The sequence below is a fragment of the Anomaloglossus baeobatrachus genome, chromosome 10 (genome assembly GCF_048569485.1).
Source record: "Anomaloglossus baeobatrachus isolate aAnoBae1 chromosome 10, aAnoBae1.hap1, whole genome shotgun sequence".
In the NCBI taxonomy this organism is placed as follows: domain Eukaryota; kingdom Metazoa; phylum Chordata; class Amphibia; order Anura; family Aromobatidae; genus Anomaloglossus; species Anomaloglossus baeobatrachus.
In genome coordinates, this window is record NC_134362.1 from 161,199,115 (window position 1) to 161,217,582 (window position 18,468).

The 18,468-nt window shown below is 44.3% G+C and overlaps 1 protein-coding gene across 1 annotated transcript in view; it reads right to left on the minus strand.

Moving 5' to 3' along the window:
* RPGRIP1L (RPGRIP1 like) overlaps positions 1 to 18,468 on the minus strand; it is a 283,031-nt gene that overhangs the window by 36,827 nt on the left and 227,736 nt on the right. Inside the window, exons 21-22 of the mRNA XM_075325764.1 lie at positions 15,035 to 15,194; positions 11,828 to 11,919 (exon numbers count right to left, since the gene is read on the minus strand). Coding sequence (XP_075181879.1) covers positions 11,828 to 11,919; positions 15,035 to 15,194 — 252 coding nt within the window. The remainder of the gene's footprint in view (positions 1 to 11,827; positions 11,920 to 15,034; positions 15,195 to 18,468) is intronic.

Below are 18,468 nucleotides of genomic sequence, written 5' to 3' on the forward strand. Positions count from 1 at the left end.
ATTTCACAGGATTCCGTTCACAGGAATCCTGTGAAAAAACTGATCCGTTGCGTCCGTTACATCCGTTGTGCGTACATTTTATGACGAATCTGTCGTGATCCGTTTGTGTTTGGGACAGTCCAATGGGTATGCCAAACATGCTGGGCATGCTCAGTAGAGCATGACAGAATCCAGCACTGGATTCCATCGTGTGACGGATTATGGCGGAATCCAGCACCATAGACATCCATTATATCTCTTGACGGATAGCGATGGAGTCCTGTGGAGTCCGTTATTTTGCCGCTCAAAAAAACGTTACATTCAGCGTTGCTCCCGCCTGACGGCCAGTCCGTAGACGACTGATCAGTCATGCGGCGGATGCAACGCAAGGTGTTGTGAATACGTTTTCCAGTTTGGGGCTTTCTCTTGTGGTCAGTGCTGGCGGTGCAGTTGATGTGTGGAGCAAAAGCTACACACCTGTGGAGGACTGGCAATCAGGGTCAGGTTGGACTATATAACTGAGGAGTTTTCTCTGGTTACTTGCCGGTGGTCAATGTCTCCTGTGTGTTAACGACATTCTGTAACCAGCTCTGCTCACTTCCAGAACTCCTCTCAGATAAGTGGTCTTTGTACCTCTGCTGTTTGTTTTCCACTTTCTTGTTGCTTTCTCTGCTTTGATACTAATGCATGATTCCTATTTTGTCTGTGTGGAGTTCGTGGTGTAATGGGATCATTCCCTACTGGGAGTGTCTGTATACTTAGCTCGATGATTCTGCAAGGTTTGTGTTTTGTAATGCCTGGTATTATTCAGTCCCTCATCTGTATTAGTGTTTTTGGATCCCAGTAACATCTGAGTGCTGGTACAGTGGGGGAGAGGTTTTGTGACCTCAGGATTTTTCCATATCAGTAGTGCTAGTATATATTAGGGTTTTTATGGCTGCAGACGGTTGCTCTTTCCTATAAAGATAGTTTGGGCCTCACCTTTGCTGAATCTGTCTTTTCTGGCTTTGCATTGTGTTTTTCTATATCACCGTAGCCTTTACATGTGGGGGCTATCTATCTATCTTTGGGGACTACTCTGAGGCAGATTTGCTTTCTTATATTTCTATCTGTGAGATTATTTAGTTCTCTGGCTTTGTCGAGGCGTCCAGGTCATCGTAGGCACGCCCCATGGCTACTTCTAGTTGTGTGTCAGGATTAGGTCTGCAGTCCGTTAAGTTTCCAGCCACTCTGTTACCTTTTTTGGGATTCCGCATTTTTTGATCCTCCTCGGACCCTGAATCATAACAGCAAGGCCATCCATTGCAATCTGTCGCTAATAGAGGTCTATGGGGAAAAAACGATTCCTGCAAAATACTTTGCAGGATTTCATCATTTCTCAAGGTGACGGATTGCGAAGGAAGCAAAACAACAGCAGTGTGAACCTAGCCTTAGTGGTAAGTGGTAGAGGTGTTAACTTGCACTGTCCATGTCCATGCCATCACTGGTGTATCCCGTATTACGCCTATATTGTTGTAAATCACCCCTAGGATTAGCCAAATGAGTAGATTTAGAATCTGACGTTACATGTTAATGTCATACACGCCTAAAACAAATTTCCGCCGTGTAGAGTTTCCATCGGTGCGTCAACAACAGTCTAATTCTTGCTACATGCAGAGCAAATAAAATACATTCACATATCCAATGAACTGCGGTGAGGAGCACAATGCATTCCACCAAACTCCCAAGCGTCAGATAAATGTCATTATTCCGAGAGTTACATATATCTGGTATAATTAGAGTGAAAAACGCGGCTTTATCTTGATGAATTTTTCCTCTCTCGTATTTTAAAAGACTCATAAATATTTAAAACAGTTCAAGTATTTCAAAATTTAATGATGCTGAGCCGGCTTGTTATGGCACGGCAGAATTATAGGAGTATTTTATGAACAAAATGGTTTTAAATCAACCTGACAAACTCAACTGGGACCCTGATGTCCCTTTCCAAATGAATTTGTCAAGTGTTTAAAGAAGCGAGGATCTGAATGGAATTTCCGACTTTAGACGCTTCCACTCGAGATTAGAAGTGATCATGGATATAATACAATTAGAGCAGCCGCTTCTACAGAATAGCGGCCTACAAATTCCAGCCACGGAGACCTCGGCACATTATGCTCTGCCAAGACCAGTAATAATGGGAAACATTGAACGGAAATCGGAATAATGTTGGGGTCACGCGTTTGACTTGATATACTGTAGAATATGTGAAAAATCTGTGTTGGGAGTCTGAACGGATTGTCTCAGCACAATATAATCTATGGATGTGCACTACCAGGGGAGTATGTGGACAATTCAAGGGGAGTCACCCACTGGCTAAAGACCACTCCTTGTAGGTGCCGATAATGGCAGACTCGACACATTCGCGTTTTGCCCATGGCTTACTTTGTTGATAATAGCTGACAACTAGTGGCTTAGAAACTGGATATCAATCAGTAGTCAGCATGTTAACTTCTTTTTAAAAAGGTTTGTCTTCAGGATAATGATGTCAAACTACTTGTTTAACTTCAATTATTAAACCTTAAAGGGAGTCTGTCAGCAGAAAATGACTATTCAAACAAAACAAAGGCACTTAGTGCACCCTTGGTGTGGCCAACCAGTTCATGTGCACCCTTGGTGTGGCCAACTAGTTCAGTGTAACCCTTGGTGTGGCCAAACCAGTTCAGTGCACCCTTGGTGTGGCTAAACCAGTTCAGTGCACCCTTGGTGTGGCCAACCAGTTGTGGCCAACCAGTGCAGTGAACCCTTGGTGTGGCCATCCAGTTCAGTGCACCATTGGTGTGGCCAACCACTTTAGTGCACCCTTGTTGTGGCCAGCTAGTTCAGTGCACCCTTGATGTGGCCAACTAGTTCAGAGCACCCTTGGTGTGGCCAACCAGTTCATGTGCACCCTTGGTGTGGCCAACCAGTTCAGTGCACCCTTGGTGTGGCCAACTAGTTCAGTGTAACCCTTGGTGTGGCCAAACCAGTTCAGTGCACCCTTGGTGTGGCTAAACCAGTTCAGTGCACCCTTGGTGTGGCCAACCAGTTTAGTGCACCCTTGTTGTGGCCAGCTAGTTCAGTGCACCCTTGGTGTGGCCAACTAGTTCAGAGCACCCTTGGTGTGGCCAACCAGTTTATGTGCACCCTTGGTGTGGCCAACCAGTTCAGTGCACCCTTGGTGTGGCCAACTAGTTCAGTGTAACCCTTGGTGTGGCCAAACCAGTTCAGTGCACCCTTGGTGTGGCTAAACCAGTTCAGTGCACCCTTGATGTGGCTAAACCAGTTCAGTGCACCCTTGGTGTGGCCAACCAGTTGTGGCCAACCAGTGCAGTGAACCCTTGGTGTGGCCAACCAGTTCAGTGCACCATTGGTGTGGCCAACCAGTTTAGTGCACCCTTGTTGTGGCCAGCTAGTTCAGTGCACCCTTGGTGTGGCCAACTAGTTCAGTGCACTCTTGGTGTGGCCAACCAGTTCAGTGCACCTTCCCATCTACTTATTTTCCCTCTAACTCAAACCCTCCACATCCTGTTTTTTGATTGACAGCTTCAGCTTTATAGGGCCAGTGAAAGATGGAAAATAAGTATTAGGAAAGGTGCTGTTAAATGTTTGGCCACGTCAAGGGTACTTAGAGTGCCTGTGCTTGGTTTGAACAGTCACTCTGTGCTGACAAACTCCCACCGCAGGAAGTCTGTCAGCAGCAAATAACTGTTCAAACTAATCATAGGAGCTAAGTGTACCCTTGGTGTGGCCGAACAGTTCAGTGCACCTTCCCACCTTACTTCTTTTGTATCCCTCTTCCTTGATGATAGTTCTCTCTGGAAGACGGTGGGTGTGAGATAAATGGAAAACAAGTTGGCAGGAAAGCACATAAAACTGTTTTGGCCATACCAAGGGTGCACCAGCCCCTGTGCTTGGTTTGAGCAGTCATCTTATCCAGACAGGTCCCTTTAGCCCTTTTAATTGCGTAGATCTTGGATACTTACGGATTATCCACACAATATGCCCTGCATGTCTGATAAGTGTTGGTCCAAGAAGTGGGTTCTGAAAGGACCCCTCTCTCCTTTCACTTCACTTAATTAATTAGTTAATTGTCCTATTATTTTTGAGCCTACTAAAGTAAAAGGACCATGTAAAAATTGCTGCAATTTCTAAAGAGGTAAAGGGGTTGTCTGGCCATTTATTTTTTTTTTTTACAACACTCACAAAAGTGTAAAAAAAAAATAAAAAAAAAAAAAATGAATTCCTACTTTACCAATCCCCCAAAAAACTGTGTGCAGAATTATAAGATTATTAGGCAAATGAGTATTTTGATCACATGATACTTTGTATACATGTTGTCCTACTCCAAGCTGTATATTCTGAGAGCCAACTACCAATTAAGTAAATCAGGAGATGTGCATCTCTGTAATGAGGAGGTATGCGGTGTAATGACATCAACACCCTATATAAGGTGTGCTTAATTATTAGGCAACTTCCTTTCGTTTGGCAAAATGGGTCAGAAGAGAGATTCGACGGGCTCTGAAAAGTCCAAAATTGTGAGATGTCTTGCAGAGGGATGCAGCAGTCTTGAAATTGCCAAACTTTTGAGGCGTGATCACCGAACAATCAAGTGTTTCATGGCAAATAGCCAACAGGGTCGCAAGAAGCGTGTTGGGCAAAAAAGGCGCAAAATAACTGCCCATGAATTGAGGAAAATCAAGCGTGAAGCTGCCAAGATGCCATTTGCCACCAGTTTGGCCATATTTCAGCTGCAACGTTACTGGAGTATCAAAAAGCACAAGGTGTGCCATACTCAGGGACATGGCAAGGTAAGGAAGGCTGAAAAACCACCACCTCTGAACAAGAAACATAAGATAAAACATCAAGACTGGGCCAAGAAATATCTTAAGAATGATTTTTCAAAGGTTTTATGGACTGATGAAATGAGAGTGACTCTTGATGGGCCAGATGGATGGGCCAGAGGCTGGATCAGTAAAGGGCAGAGAGCTCCACTCCGACTCAGACGCCAGCAAGGTGGAGGTGGGGACTGGTATGGGCTGGGATCATCAAAGATGAACTTGTGGGACCTTTTCGGGTTGAGGATGGAGTGAAGCTCAACTCCCAGACCTACTGCCAGTTTTTGGAAGACAACTTCTTCAAGCAGTGGTACAGGAAGAAGTCGGTATCGTTCAAGAAAAACATGATTTTCATGCAGGACAATGTTCCATCACATGCATCCAACTACTCCACAGCGTGGCTGACCAGTAATGGTCTAAAAGATGAAAAAATAATGACATGGCCCCCTTGTTCACCTGATCTGAACCCCATAGAGAACCTGTGGTCCCTCATAAAATGTGAGATCTACAGGGAGGGTAAACAGTACACCTCTCGGAACAGTGTCTGGAGGCTATGGTGGCTGCTGCACGCAATGTTGATCGTAATCAGATCAAGCAACTGACAGAATCTATGGATGGTAGGCTGTTGAGTGTCATCAAAAAGAAAGGTGGCTATATTGGGCACTAATATTTTTTGTTTTTGCATGTCAGAAATGTTTATTTCTAAATTTCGTGCAGTTATATTGGTTTACCTGGTGAAAATAAACAAGTGAGATGGGAATATATTTGGTTTTTATTAAGTTGCCTAATAATTCTGCACAGTAATAGTTACCTGCACAAACAGATATCCTCCTAAGATAGCCAAATCTAAAAATAAAAAAATAACCTCCAACTTCCAAAAATATTAAGCTTTGATATTTATGAGTCTGTTGGGTTGATTGAGAACATAGTTGTTGATCAATAAAAAAAAAAAATCTTTAAAATACAATAAAATGCCTAATAATTCTGCACACGGTGTAGTTATTATGTCCCCACCACACTTTTTTACGTCCGGCTTCATCTGGAGGGATCTGTGTCTATTGTGATTGGCTGCAGCAGTCACACAAATGACCAGATAGAGCAGCAAGTACAAGGGTATGCATCGAAAAATTACTTATTTTTTTAATATATAACACCATTTTGATCAGTTTTTCAAAAATTTTAGATATTCAGACAACCCCTTTCCTGCTATATTTTTTATACACTTTTCTCTATCACTTCATTGGGGGACACATGAAACCTTGGAAAAGATTAAAAATGCTGGGAGAAAAATAGATTTTGGGTACTCATCGTAAAATCTCTGGCTTAAAGCTTTCATTGGGGGGACACAGGAGACCATGGGTAATGTATGCTGCTGCCACTAGGAGGCTGACACTAAGCAAAAAAAGGTTAGCTCCTTCCTGGTGGCATACACTCACCGACTGGCACAGAGATCCTCAGTTAGTGAGAAAGCAGTAGGCGGAGCAACAGGTAAAAACGAAAAACATGATCACACAACTAGTAACACAAGGGTAGGTGCTATATCCTCCAATGAAGGCTCCAAGAAAGAGATTTTACGGTGAGTACCCAAAATCTACTTTTCTTTATCCCTTCGTTGGGGGAAACACGAGACCATAAGACATAGAAAAGCAGTCCCTAGGGGTGGGTATCTTGGGCCACTGCAGCTTGTAGGACCCATCTACCAATACTTGCATCCGATGAGATGTAGGTGTAAATCCTGTAGAAATTTGTAAAGGTAACCTAAGGAAACACATAATATTGTTGGTTATAAATGACTTAGTGACAAAATGTAGAACTGGTGGAGGAAAGTTGAACTAGATGGACCTAGGTCTTTTTTTTTCAACCTAAGTAACTATGTAACTATGAAAAGGTGTGAGAGCAGCCACGTGTCTGCCTCCTACGGACACTAAGTTGAACTGAGGATCTGTGTACCAGTAGGTGGGTGTATACTACCGGGAAGGAGCTACCCTTTTTTTTGCTTAGTGTCAGCCTCCTAGTGGCAGCAGCATACTACTCATGGTCTTCTGTGTCCCCCAATGAAGTGATAAAGAAAGATTTTACGGTGAGTACCCAAAATCTACTTTTCTTTATCGCGTCATTGTCCTAAAGCAGTCCCTAGGGCTGGGCACCAGATAGCACTCTCAAGTCAGATCTTGGGCTACGGCAGCCTAAGAAAGAGATTATGCTGAGCAAAAGATTTTATGGTGAGTACCCCAAATTTTCTTTTTTTTTTCTGTCCTAAACCTGACTGTATATGTGTAATATATTATAGATATCATAATCACCCTTTAGCCTATGCAAACAGTTGGAGAAGTGAAATGGTTTGGAGGGACTCAAACGTTATAATTAAATTAATCTTTTCTCTATTTGTATTATTTATTTTAATTTTCTAAAAACAATAGGGAATAAAACAGCTATGGGGGTTCCAGGAGAGCGGAAGCGATCAATACGCAGAAGTGTACAAACCCGTAGATTACATGATTACATTTAACATCGCTACAAGAGAGAATTACGATGTTGTACAGTGGAAGGTCTGGAAATACAATTACTGCCGGTTGGGAATATTCTTTTAATCAAGAGATTATGCATTCACTCTTTAGTATTCAAATGTATGAAAAATTCATAAAGCATTGTCTAACAGCGAGCACTCAGCAGCTACTCCCCTGTTCTTCCCGGTAATTAACATGCCTCCGAGGTTTCTGTGGATGTGGGGAGTTAAAAAGGGGAGAGGAGTCGTCATCCTGGGAACTCTTTACATGCTCCGTACCCGTCTCGTAATGATTGTGTGATGGAGAGTGTTGTGATTGCCGCATCATACACTTGTACAGGTTCTGTTTCGCTAATCTCTAAATTACAGACACAACGACGCTCGACTTCAAAGGGGTCACAGCAGGAAATAAAAACGCGACATTGAAATTTGGGTTAATTTAAGGTTATCCATACAAAAACACTGCAAATCGCCTGAAGATATAGAGGGAATCCCAAGATCTAGGCTCCATAAACCACGACGGATTTGGCTACGTGTATCGAATTATCTACCATATGTTCACCTCTAAACATTATGTAAACCTCTAAACGGATTAAATGCTATGTACACATTTGTATTTTTTTATTGCATTGTTTTTCAAGTAAAAAAACAAACAAACTAGAAGTGTAGTGCTATTTGGCTTCTGCAGCTTGCACATATTGCAATACAGTACAAGCTGCTCAATGCCTTTCATTGACAACTCAGTTTCTTATCCATTACTGAACACATTATAATTTGGTGCGATAAAACCAGAAAGGAGAAGAGTTTACATAGTTACTACAGAATTTATTCAAAACAAATCTGGATTCATTAAGCGACTGAGTGTGCTTTGCCACAAGTTTGTGGCTACTGCTGCAGATTCTCAGTGAATTCTGCGCAATGTACTAACATTTTATACAGTAATCCATATGGGATGTCTATTCCCATAATGAAAAATTCCTGCCATGTGTAAATGAGATTTAAAGACAATCATTTACTCATCCACAGCTGAATTAGATACCAGCTCTATGTCCCTGCAGCCTTTAAGGGGTTGTCCGATCATTAGATACTAATGATTCGATCTTAAGATAGGTCATCAATATCAGTTCAGTGGTGATCTGATACCGATGAGACCTTATAACTTCTAGTGGCTCCTTCTCAGTTAGGCTAGTTTCACACTTGCGTTGTGCGTCATCCGTCGCATTGAGTTGTGTGACGGATGTAACGGATGCGTTGCATAGAGGCACAACTGATGCGACGAATCCTGCAAAACAACGCAAACCTTTGTAGCTTTTTTTTTCAGCGATTTACTCAACTGAGCATGCTCAGTTGTGTAGAGACGGATCCGTCACAGGAATCCGTCAAATAACAGATTCCGACGGATTCTGCCCCCATAGGCTTCCATTATAAAAATGACGGACACCGACGGAATCCTGCACATTGCGTTTTTTTGACGCTCTGGGAAGCGCAGAAAAACGCTACATGCTGCATTCTTTCCGCCTGGCGGATGCAACGCTGCGTCGGACGGCGGATGCAACGCAGGGCCATCAGTCGCTATGCGTCGTCCATACAAGTCTATGAGAAGCAGTGCAATCCGATAACGGATTGCGCTGTTTTCCAAAGCAGTGGATTGCGACTGAAGGGAAAAAACGCAAGTGTGAAAGTACCCTTATAATAGCTCACCACCAAACCAAATTCAACTTGTGACTTGACAACCCCCTTTAAACTGCTAAGTGCCTGTGTTAAAGCTGAACACTGCAGAGAAGGGGTTAATCCGCGTGCAGGAATGGAGATCAAGAGGAACAGATCCTGGACAGTGATTTATTGTCAACGCATTATGGCATTATGTGTTTTTTTTTATTATTACAACTGCGGAACTGCTATTTACTGTTTGTTTTATGTTTAATTTCACATTTTTGGTCACTTTGTATGTTTGTTTCTTGCAGGATGTCCAGTGAGGCCTATAACTAAATATTGTGAACTCTCATCTGTAACCATGAAGCCTGATACCACTGCGGACATTGAGTTTCTGAACAGTAAAACATCGCTTAGTGGGAGCCTGGGCCACGGCATGGCCAAAATGTGGGTGCCTCGGTGTATCCTGCTAACCCTTTCGCATTTCCTACACAGGATATTAACCCTCTAACCATGGTCTGGGTGCTGCCACTGACAAGCTGATACCCATTTGACAGCCTCACCCTGTGCCCTATAATGGTATCTATTCTGCTTTCAGACCCTAATTTTGCATTATACAGTGTGTCCACCCATATCCTGTCCACCGCCATTAACTTGAGAACAGCGGCAGCTATAGGCATAGAAGTGGTGTCTAGGTATAGTAAAGTAGCCATGCGCTACGCAATTAAACCACCTATAGCGCCACCTGGTGGAAAACAACGGAGTTAGCATTTTTATCTCGAAAACGGAAAAAGATAAAGAAAAAAAGTGAATTACAAAGTTGTAGGGCATCATCAATTCAATACGAATCGACACCTTGCATACAGAAATGCTATGATATGAAACCCATGACCACCCAAAACCAATAAATGCTGGTCACACATATGGCGCTCATTTAACTTTGATGCTCAAAGTGGCCCCCGTCAGCTGCAATGCACATCTGGACTCTGGACAGCATATTGTATCTTGCTGCACGTTGTGCAATATGGTAGGTGACACGTTTGCACAAGCATCTGTGATACGTCGTCAGGGGTCCTGCAATGTTGGTGCAGGGGTCACATACACCTGCTATTTGATGTGACCTCACAGAAAGAAGTCCAATGCGGTCAGGTCAGGTGAGCGTGGAGGTCACTCCACACAGCCACCATACCCAATGACTTGTAGGAAGGTCTCCATGAGGTATCGCTTCACGTCCGCAGCCTTGTGAGTTTTATACGTTCTAATCATAGCATTTCTGTATGCAAGGAGTCTATTCGTATTGTATTGATGATGCCCTTCAACTTTGTAATTCACTTTTTTCTCTTGTCCCGTTTGAGATAAAAATGCTAACTACGTTGTTTTCCACCAGGTGGTGCTATAGGTGGTTTCATTGCGTAGCGCATGGCTCCTTTACTATACCTAGACACCACTTCTATGCCTATAGCTGCCCCGTTCTCAAGTTAATGGCGGTGGACAGGATATGGGTGGACACACTGTATAAGGTACTATAGCTTGTAATCTGGTCGCACTCACATCCTAGTGTTACTTCTCATCATTCATCATGGCTGCAAGTAAAAATTTGTAATTAATTCTACATCAACTACGTATCGGACGTATTGCACTGTTTTCATATGACACTACTAGATGAAGATGTTTGGTAGCCACTGCAAAATCTTTCTCACAGTCTTCATTGGGGGACACATGAACCATGGGTTAGTTTGCTGAGATTAATAATACACCATACAAACAAAAAAGTTGGCTCTTCCCAGCAGACTATACCTTCACCTGCTAGCACCAGGCTAGATAGTGGAGAAGCCAAAAAAACTAATGCATGAAAAAACACAGACTACTCTGTCCCTAAGAAGGACGGACAATTAAGTCCCTTCTTTGGAGCCTTGCCTAATGGAAGAGAACGTTATTGCCTAACCAAACCTACCAAAGGTAAGGGTGCTCCGAGACTCAGATACATCTGCCTCCAATTGATACTAAGCTAAACTGAGGAGGCCTGGTTTAATAAGGTGTATTATTAGTGTCAGCCTCCAGGTGGCAGCAGACTAACCCATGGTTGCTGTGTCCCCCGATTAAGTGACTGAGAAAAGAAAAGGTCACGCTAGGTACGGGGGAAGTACCAAGCATAAGTGCGAAATGGAAGGGAAACCCTGTGTCTAGGGAGAGGGAAGATGTTGACCCCCTGACCGAACCTACTGCTGATCCTTGGAGTCCCTCATCACCCTAGATAGGTTCCGCACCTATGCGCCAAGCCGCATACCTGACCCTAGGTATCTCTAGTGCTGAGCCCTAAATAGGGAATGGGTGGGATGAGCTCTTTGTCAACCCTAATAAACAGCAATAGAAAACCCAAGGAGGACACACAGATGAATTAGATGAATCAGGTAGGAGTTCAGCAAAGTAACAGCAACAATACCACAGATGACAAGCCACCTGCTTGCAACCTCAGCTTGAATGAACTGAAAATATCACCAGCATCAGTCCAAAGGAAGGAAGGGGTATTTAAACACCATGGGAATACTGATGATCAACAGCTGAGTGAAAGGTAACCTCTTACTGGGTCCAAAAGGGAGGGATGAATCCAGCAGGAAAGCTACCTATACCAATGAATACTAGCAGCAGGCACAATGGAAAGTCAGAGAGCATTCTGTGCAGTCAGACGCTGTGACCTTCTATGGGCAGAAACCACATGACTGTCTGTCACCCGTGACAGAAACCGTCAGTACAAAAATACTGCATTTTGCTGAATATTTTTGCTATTTCTCATCTGAGAAGATGTACTGCAGATATAATATAGTATTTCACTTACCGGTTTCACTTCCTGTGCTGCTGGGATGACGCAATCATCGCTGTCACTTTCTGTAGATTCGTTTCCATCTGTGGTTTGTCGGCCATCATTATCTGCATAAAATAAATTAAATTATAAAAAAAACTAATTGGGTTTTACTCACTTTTTTATCAATAATGCAAATTATTCTCCAAGTATCCATTAGGCACTGCCCTGGGATCTGGGCAATAACTCCTCCAATCTGTGCTTGATGAGCATCCAATGTTCCCTGCAAAGAGATCTCACCAATTCCTAAACCAAAGGGGCAAAAGGAACAAAAGGACATACATCTTCCCAAAAAATGCCCACCGGACACGGGAGAGTACTTCCCATGCCACATAGTAAAAGGGAAACTACTCATTTGAAAAATTAGTGGACAAACCCTTTAACTATCCGCTTTGATGACCCTAAACTGCTATGAAAGGACTAATAGAGACATGTACAGAGGTTTTTATCAACTCATATGGCATAACAACTACTAGTTTGAAAAATACTGATATATACTCACCAACAGCACTGGCGTAATTCCAGCTATGAGTCTCCCGAGGCTCTCATAACATTGTTATGCCCTGTGAGCCCTGCAGCCAATCATCTCATCCAAAGGAATTAATAACCATCAATAATTGGCTGCGAGGTATACATGGCAAAGAATGTCACACACGCCCCAGGAGATGAGTATATGTATGGTAATGGACAACCTCTGTGGTTATTACATTCTTTTCAGGTATTATACAAGCAAGCACATAATCTGCCCACTTTGAAAAAAACTTTGGCAAAATTTGCGACCTTCCACTTTGGCCACATGGAATCTGAAATCCCTCTGCTACCTACAGTCATGTGTTGTGATGAATGAATCTAGAATTTTTTGTACCATCGCTGTTATGGATTGAGATTGGCCAAGTCTGTACAATATGGTTTGCCAGGTTGTAAGTGAAGGATCTTGACTGGCTGGATGATGGTAAGTCAGAAATTGTTGGTGAAGGTCCGTATCCAACCCTGGCAATGATTTTAGAGGTGTATGTATATACAGTTAATTAAATAAAATATTTGGGTTCTGATTATTATTAATACCGAAGACCTAGTACTATTCCAGTAATCAGCATGATTAACAAAACTAATGCAAGTCAATGGGGAACTGTCACGGGTGGGCTAGGCTAGCTGGGAAGATCTGAATTGGCACTAAGACTGGGATCCTTTCTCTGACCCTAAACCCAGAGGTACACTTAAGGGTAGTGAAGTCTGGGCCCCCAGCATGTCCCTGTCTCCTATTCATAACCTGACCTAACCTGCTGCACTCACCCCACACCCAGGGTGAGCAGGACACACCAACATAACCCCCTCCCAAAAAGACACGGACAGGGGGAAGAACTAAAACTCGTTCACTCTGCAAACAACTACAAAATTAAGACAATAAAGGCCCAGGAGAAAATAAAATATAAGAGAGGAAGTAAAGCTCACTAAGGGACACTTTCACAGCACACAAGTAACAGATCACAGGTCACCAAAAGAAGATTGCCAAGGGCACCGGATATTCACAAGAGCATGAGCAGATTCTATCTTCGGCGATCTCCTAACAAACTCCCCAGCCTTATTAGGGAATGACTAGCTGTGGATGGTAATCAGCAATCTAACTCTCAGGAGAGCCACACACTGCTCAGAGAAGGATTAACTCCTGCACGGCTGGAAGCAGTGGAGACAACTCAGCCGACATCCAGCAGAGTTGAAACATTTAAGAGAAACCAGGTTGCCTGCCGGAGTCTGAATGTGAAAAGGGTTCGTCGCCGTTGCTGTAATCCGTGAGCGCGGACCTGGACAGCGCATGGCAGGAACCCTAGCATTTACCTTGAAGATTTCCCAGAAAAATGCTCGGGTTACCTGGTGACTTGTATTAGGTTGGGTAATAATGCCGAATACTGGAATAGTACTAGGTATTCGGTACAAATAATCCAAACCTGAATATTTTACTATTTTCCCATCACCAATTATAACCATTCATTCAATATCTAGAGGGCAAAAGTAGAGACTTCTATAGTTGTCAACTATTAGGGGCAGGGGGAGCCCTCGTATTAAAAAGGTATTTGTATTTTGTACATTTTTGGCATATCCACTACTCGTGGGGGGTTGGAAGTCATTTGTATGCGAATCCTCATTCGTGCGGTCTGCCATATATTTATGGTATATTCTATCATAAAAGTAAAAAATAGGAACAACCCATTAATAGCAGATTTTGGAATTAAAAGGTCCAGCAAAGCAATTTGGGCTGTATAGCTACATCTAAGTGAAGTTTATCTCAAGCAAAAACTCAATTCGTACCCAATTAAAGGGATTATATCGCTATTTAAACATCTATAGATGTTAGAAAACCAGAAAAGAAACAAACAATAATTGGGAGCCCCAATTCAAGAAAGACATCGATATATTGGAGCAAGTCCAGAGAAAAGCAACCAGGATGGTAGAAGGTCTGCAAACCATGTCATATGAAGAACGGGCGGCTAAAAGAACTGGGAATGTTTAGTTTGAAAAATAGAGGCTGAGAGGAGACTTAATAGCGATCTACAAATATCTGAAAGGTGGTCATAGTGCAGCGGGAACTACCCTATTCTCATTAGCACAAGGAAGAACAAGAAGCAATGGGATAAAACTAAAAGGAAGGAGATTCAGATTACACATTAGGAAAAACCTTCTGACAGTGAGGGCAGTCAGGGAGTGAAACAGGCTACCACGGGAGGTGGTGAGGGCAGTCAGAGAGTGGAACAGGCGACCACGGGAGGTGGTGAGCTCTCCATCAATGGAAATCTTCAAGCGGAAGCTGAATAAACACATAGCTTGGATGATTTAGGAAAACTTGCACTCGCAGGGGGTTAGACCCGATGGCCCTTGAGGTCCCTTCCAACTCTACCATTCTATGATTCTATGATCCCTTGTTTCTTTACCCTTGCAAAAAAGTGCAGTCATTTCGGCGGTCTTCCTGGTCTTTGCTGACTGGTACAATCGGCATCATGATGCTGGTTATACCTCACAAGCCTGCTCCACCCAACACACCCCACTACTGGCATCTTATTAATAAAGACTGAGAAGACTGTCGGAGCATCATCTTTGGATCTGTGGGGGGAAGCAGAGGCGAGTACTGTTCCGTTTTTTTTCTACCATTTTTTTTACCCTTTTAGATATATAGTGATGAATACGTACCTCCGCCATCAAAATCTTCACTAACTTCATCTTCTGATGTGTCAAAACTTGGATCTGTATATTGTTGGTCTGAAGATGGAGATTTCTCATCCTTCTCATGAATAGACTCCTTTGATTGATGTCTAATATTGTCTTCTTCAGCAGATGTATCATGTTTTGCCTACAAGACAAATCAGGTAACATAAAACAAGTAAGAACTTTACAAGGTACTCTTCTGCTAATGGGAAAAGTAAGATCTCCCTGTCTCATGGTCCACGAGTCCATTGCAGGTAAACATGCCAAGCTCTCTATAAATATTGTCCATTGACAGTGAGGTGCCAATCACAGGAGGGGACATGCCGGACTGCCCTGCATGGGCCAGCTAGACCTAGCAATGATAATCACCAAGTGATAGAGCCTTTAGTTTAAGTAAACAACAGCAAAAGCCTGATAAGAGAAGCACAGTTGATTTTTGTTTTTAACCCCTACAGCATGCTGGCTTCAGCATATACAGAAAAAACCCACTGACAGGTTCCCTTGAAGGATTAGTGATTAGCGAGCAATACCATGTTCGGGTTCTCCATACTCGTAACAGGCAGTTGGATGCTCGGATGGGCACAACTCGAGTCATTGTGGAACGCTAGCATTTTCCTGAGAAGTCTTATTAAGGATTATACAGCCATGCAGTTGTTGCAGGCAAGGGGACAGACCGCGGCAGGGGGGCTGCTCGAGATGCTGGGATCCGGGGTCGTTGCGGTGGCTCGAGGGGAAACCGGACCCGGGCTTGAGCACCCGTCTGTCGCCCGCAAGTGAAAAAGGGAAATTACATATATAGGGGCGGTTTGTCAGTGACGCCATCCGTGGTATGTGGTGATTTTGGTGGCACCGCCGATGCCGCTTGTGCCCAGGGCTGATGGAGTGGGGCAGCTGGATGTTATCCCCTCCACGGGTAGGGGAGGTGTTGTCCCGGGACCCCGGTACAGGTGGGATGGTGTGACAGAGTGCAATCTGCAGGGTTGGACTGGATGGTGCTGGTTCTGAGATAACTTGACACAAAATCCAGATGGTAAACCAAGTCACCAGCAGCCGGTAACCTAAGGAGGGTGTGTTCGGATCCCGCACCCTGGTACAGTAGAACAGGGGCCCTTCCACCTGCACTTTATGTTTGAGTCCTTTGTGTTAACTACTCCGTGTGAAACGGGGAAGTCTGCTTCCGGTGTTACTGCCTTTTAGGAGCTATGGCCCGCGAGAACTGACCCGTGGGATCTCAGCAGGCAATATTATTAGGCTTCCGTCTCGCTCTATCTGGGCCTCCTGTGGGACGAAACCTGAAATCTTGTCCCCGGCTGGTCAATTAGTAAGGGGTTTAAAGCTGCTCCTTGCCCAAGGGTCCAGGTACCCTGTCTGTGCACGGCTTCGGGCTGGATACCCGCTGTCGGTAACGGCGGGCTACGACCCTGCCCCGGTCCACTGAAGGCTTCCCGCGACCGAATCTCCGTCGCCTGTGGCCCTGTCTACCGACTGCCACCTAGTCAGTTGTCAAGTCGTCCGGTAGCTCAGGAGCTCCATCTCCTGACTACCCTCTTCACCGTCTGCCACTCAACTGTCAACTCTCCTCTCAACCGTCCCCTCCCATCACACCTCAGAACCCCTAGGTGGGCATCGCCATCCGCTTGGCCCCGCCCACTGGTGTGTCCTTATTGTCATAGGGGGGTGACTAGGGTTTTGATGGTTGGTGTTGTGTACCAGTATGGGGATTGTGATGGAGGGCCAAAGAGGAGAGAATCCTGCACCTGGAACAGGGGTGTAGTCTTCTGTGACACCCTGATTTTGTCAAGGCGTCACACTGACATGGATTTTTTGCAGTGAACACAGGGTCCTAACCAGATCTAAGCACTCTATATAATAACGTATGCAGTTTGTATTGTGAAATCTGGAGTCAGGCAAGTTTTAAATATTCTATATCGTTGTGCATTTACATTTGCGTCCAAATATATCTTAATTAATGGCAGCTTAAAGAGATTATTGCTATTAGGAGAGCAATTCGAGGGGTCTGACAGGGTATGTGTCCAAGGTGCTGGGTGTAAAAAAGGGGTCACAAAAAGCCATCTGCCCTGACCATAGTATTGAAAAATGGAAAAAAGGAACTATGGAGGCAAAGTGAATTTTTACCCCAGATGACAGAAAACCTAACTACAACTATGAATGTTGTACACATGTCTGTCACATCAGCTTTATTAGAAAATCAATTTAATGGGAATCTGTCACCAGGTTTTGCTATCCCATTTGAGAGCAGAATAATGTAAGGGCCGACATCCTGATTCCAGTTTTTTCAGATTAGGTGTCAATAACCTGGTGACAGATTCCCTTTAATTCCACTGAACAGACGTCCTGACATATAGGAGTCCTGCATCTCACCTGTCCTCTGTAACTAAGACAATGTAACACCGGCGTCCCAGCCAGGTTGCGTTCTCACTCACTGCCCTGTAGCTGTCCACATGTGGACCTGTGCACACGGCATAGGCTTTACGTGAATGCGCTTACGGCGCGCACACCAGCCCATCTCTTAAATGGCCGGTGCGCCATTTCCCCGTAATGCTTCTCAGCCTATGGCCTATGGCTGAGAGACAATATGTATTTAAGGCATCCTCCCATTAGAGGAGGTGCCTGTGCAACACAGTTTGGCTACCAGTCTGCTAGCTAGTTGTCAGATCAAGTGCTTATGTCCTGTCACCTGTACCTGTGCCACCCTTCCATATCTATGGCTGAGAGAAACTATGTATTTAAGGCATTCTCCCAATAGGGGAGGTGCCTGTGCAATGCCCTTAGTTTGGCTAACAGTCTGCTAGCTAGTTGTGAGGTCCCGTGCTTATGTCCTGTCACCTGTACCTGTGCCACCCTTCCATATCTATGGCTGAGAGACACTATGTATTTAAGGCATTCTCCCAATAGGGGAGGTGCCTGCGCAATGCCCTTAGTTTGGCTACCAGTCTGCTAGCTAGTTGTGAGGTCCCTTGCTTATGTCCTGTCACCTGTATTTGTGTGAGCCTTCTAAATCTATGGCTGAGAGACAATATGTATTTAAGGCATTCTCCTAATAGGGGAGGTGCCTGTGCAACACCCTTAGTTTGGCTACCAGTCTGCTAGCTAGTTGTGAGGTCCCTTGCTTCTGTCCCATCACCTGTACCTGTGCCAGCCTTCCAGACCTGTCTACCATACCCTCCATACCTATCCCTACCCGCCTCCCTGTCTGGCTCAGTTATCCACCCTGTACTTACCTGCACCTGTGCCTATACCTGCGTCCATCCTCTTTCCTGGGGGTCAGCTGTCTCAATCTCAGTGACTGACCTGGGAGTGGTGCCTGGCGTCCGTTTAGTTTAGCCCCACCCACTAAAAGGTAAGCCTGGGTCCTCCCTGTGGTCCAGTGGGTCAACTCCCATTCTCGTCTCAGCAAC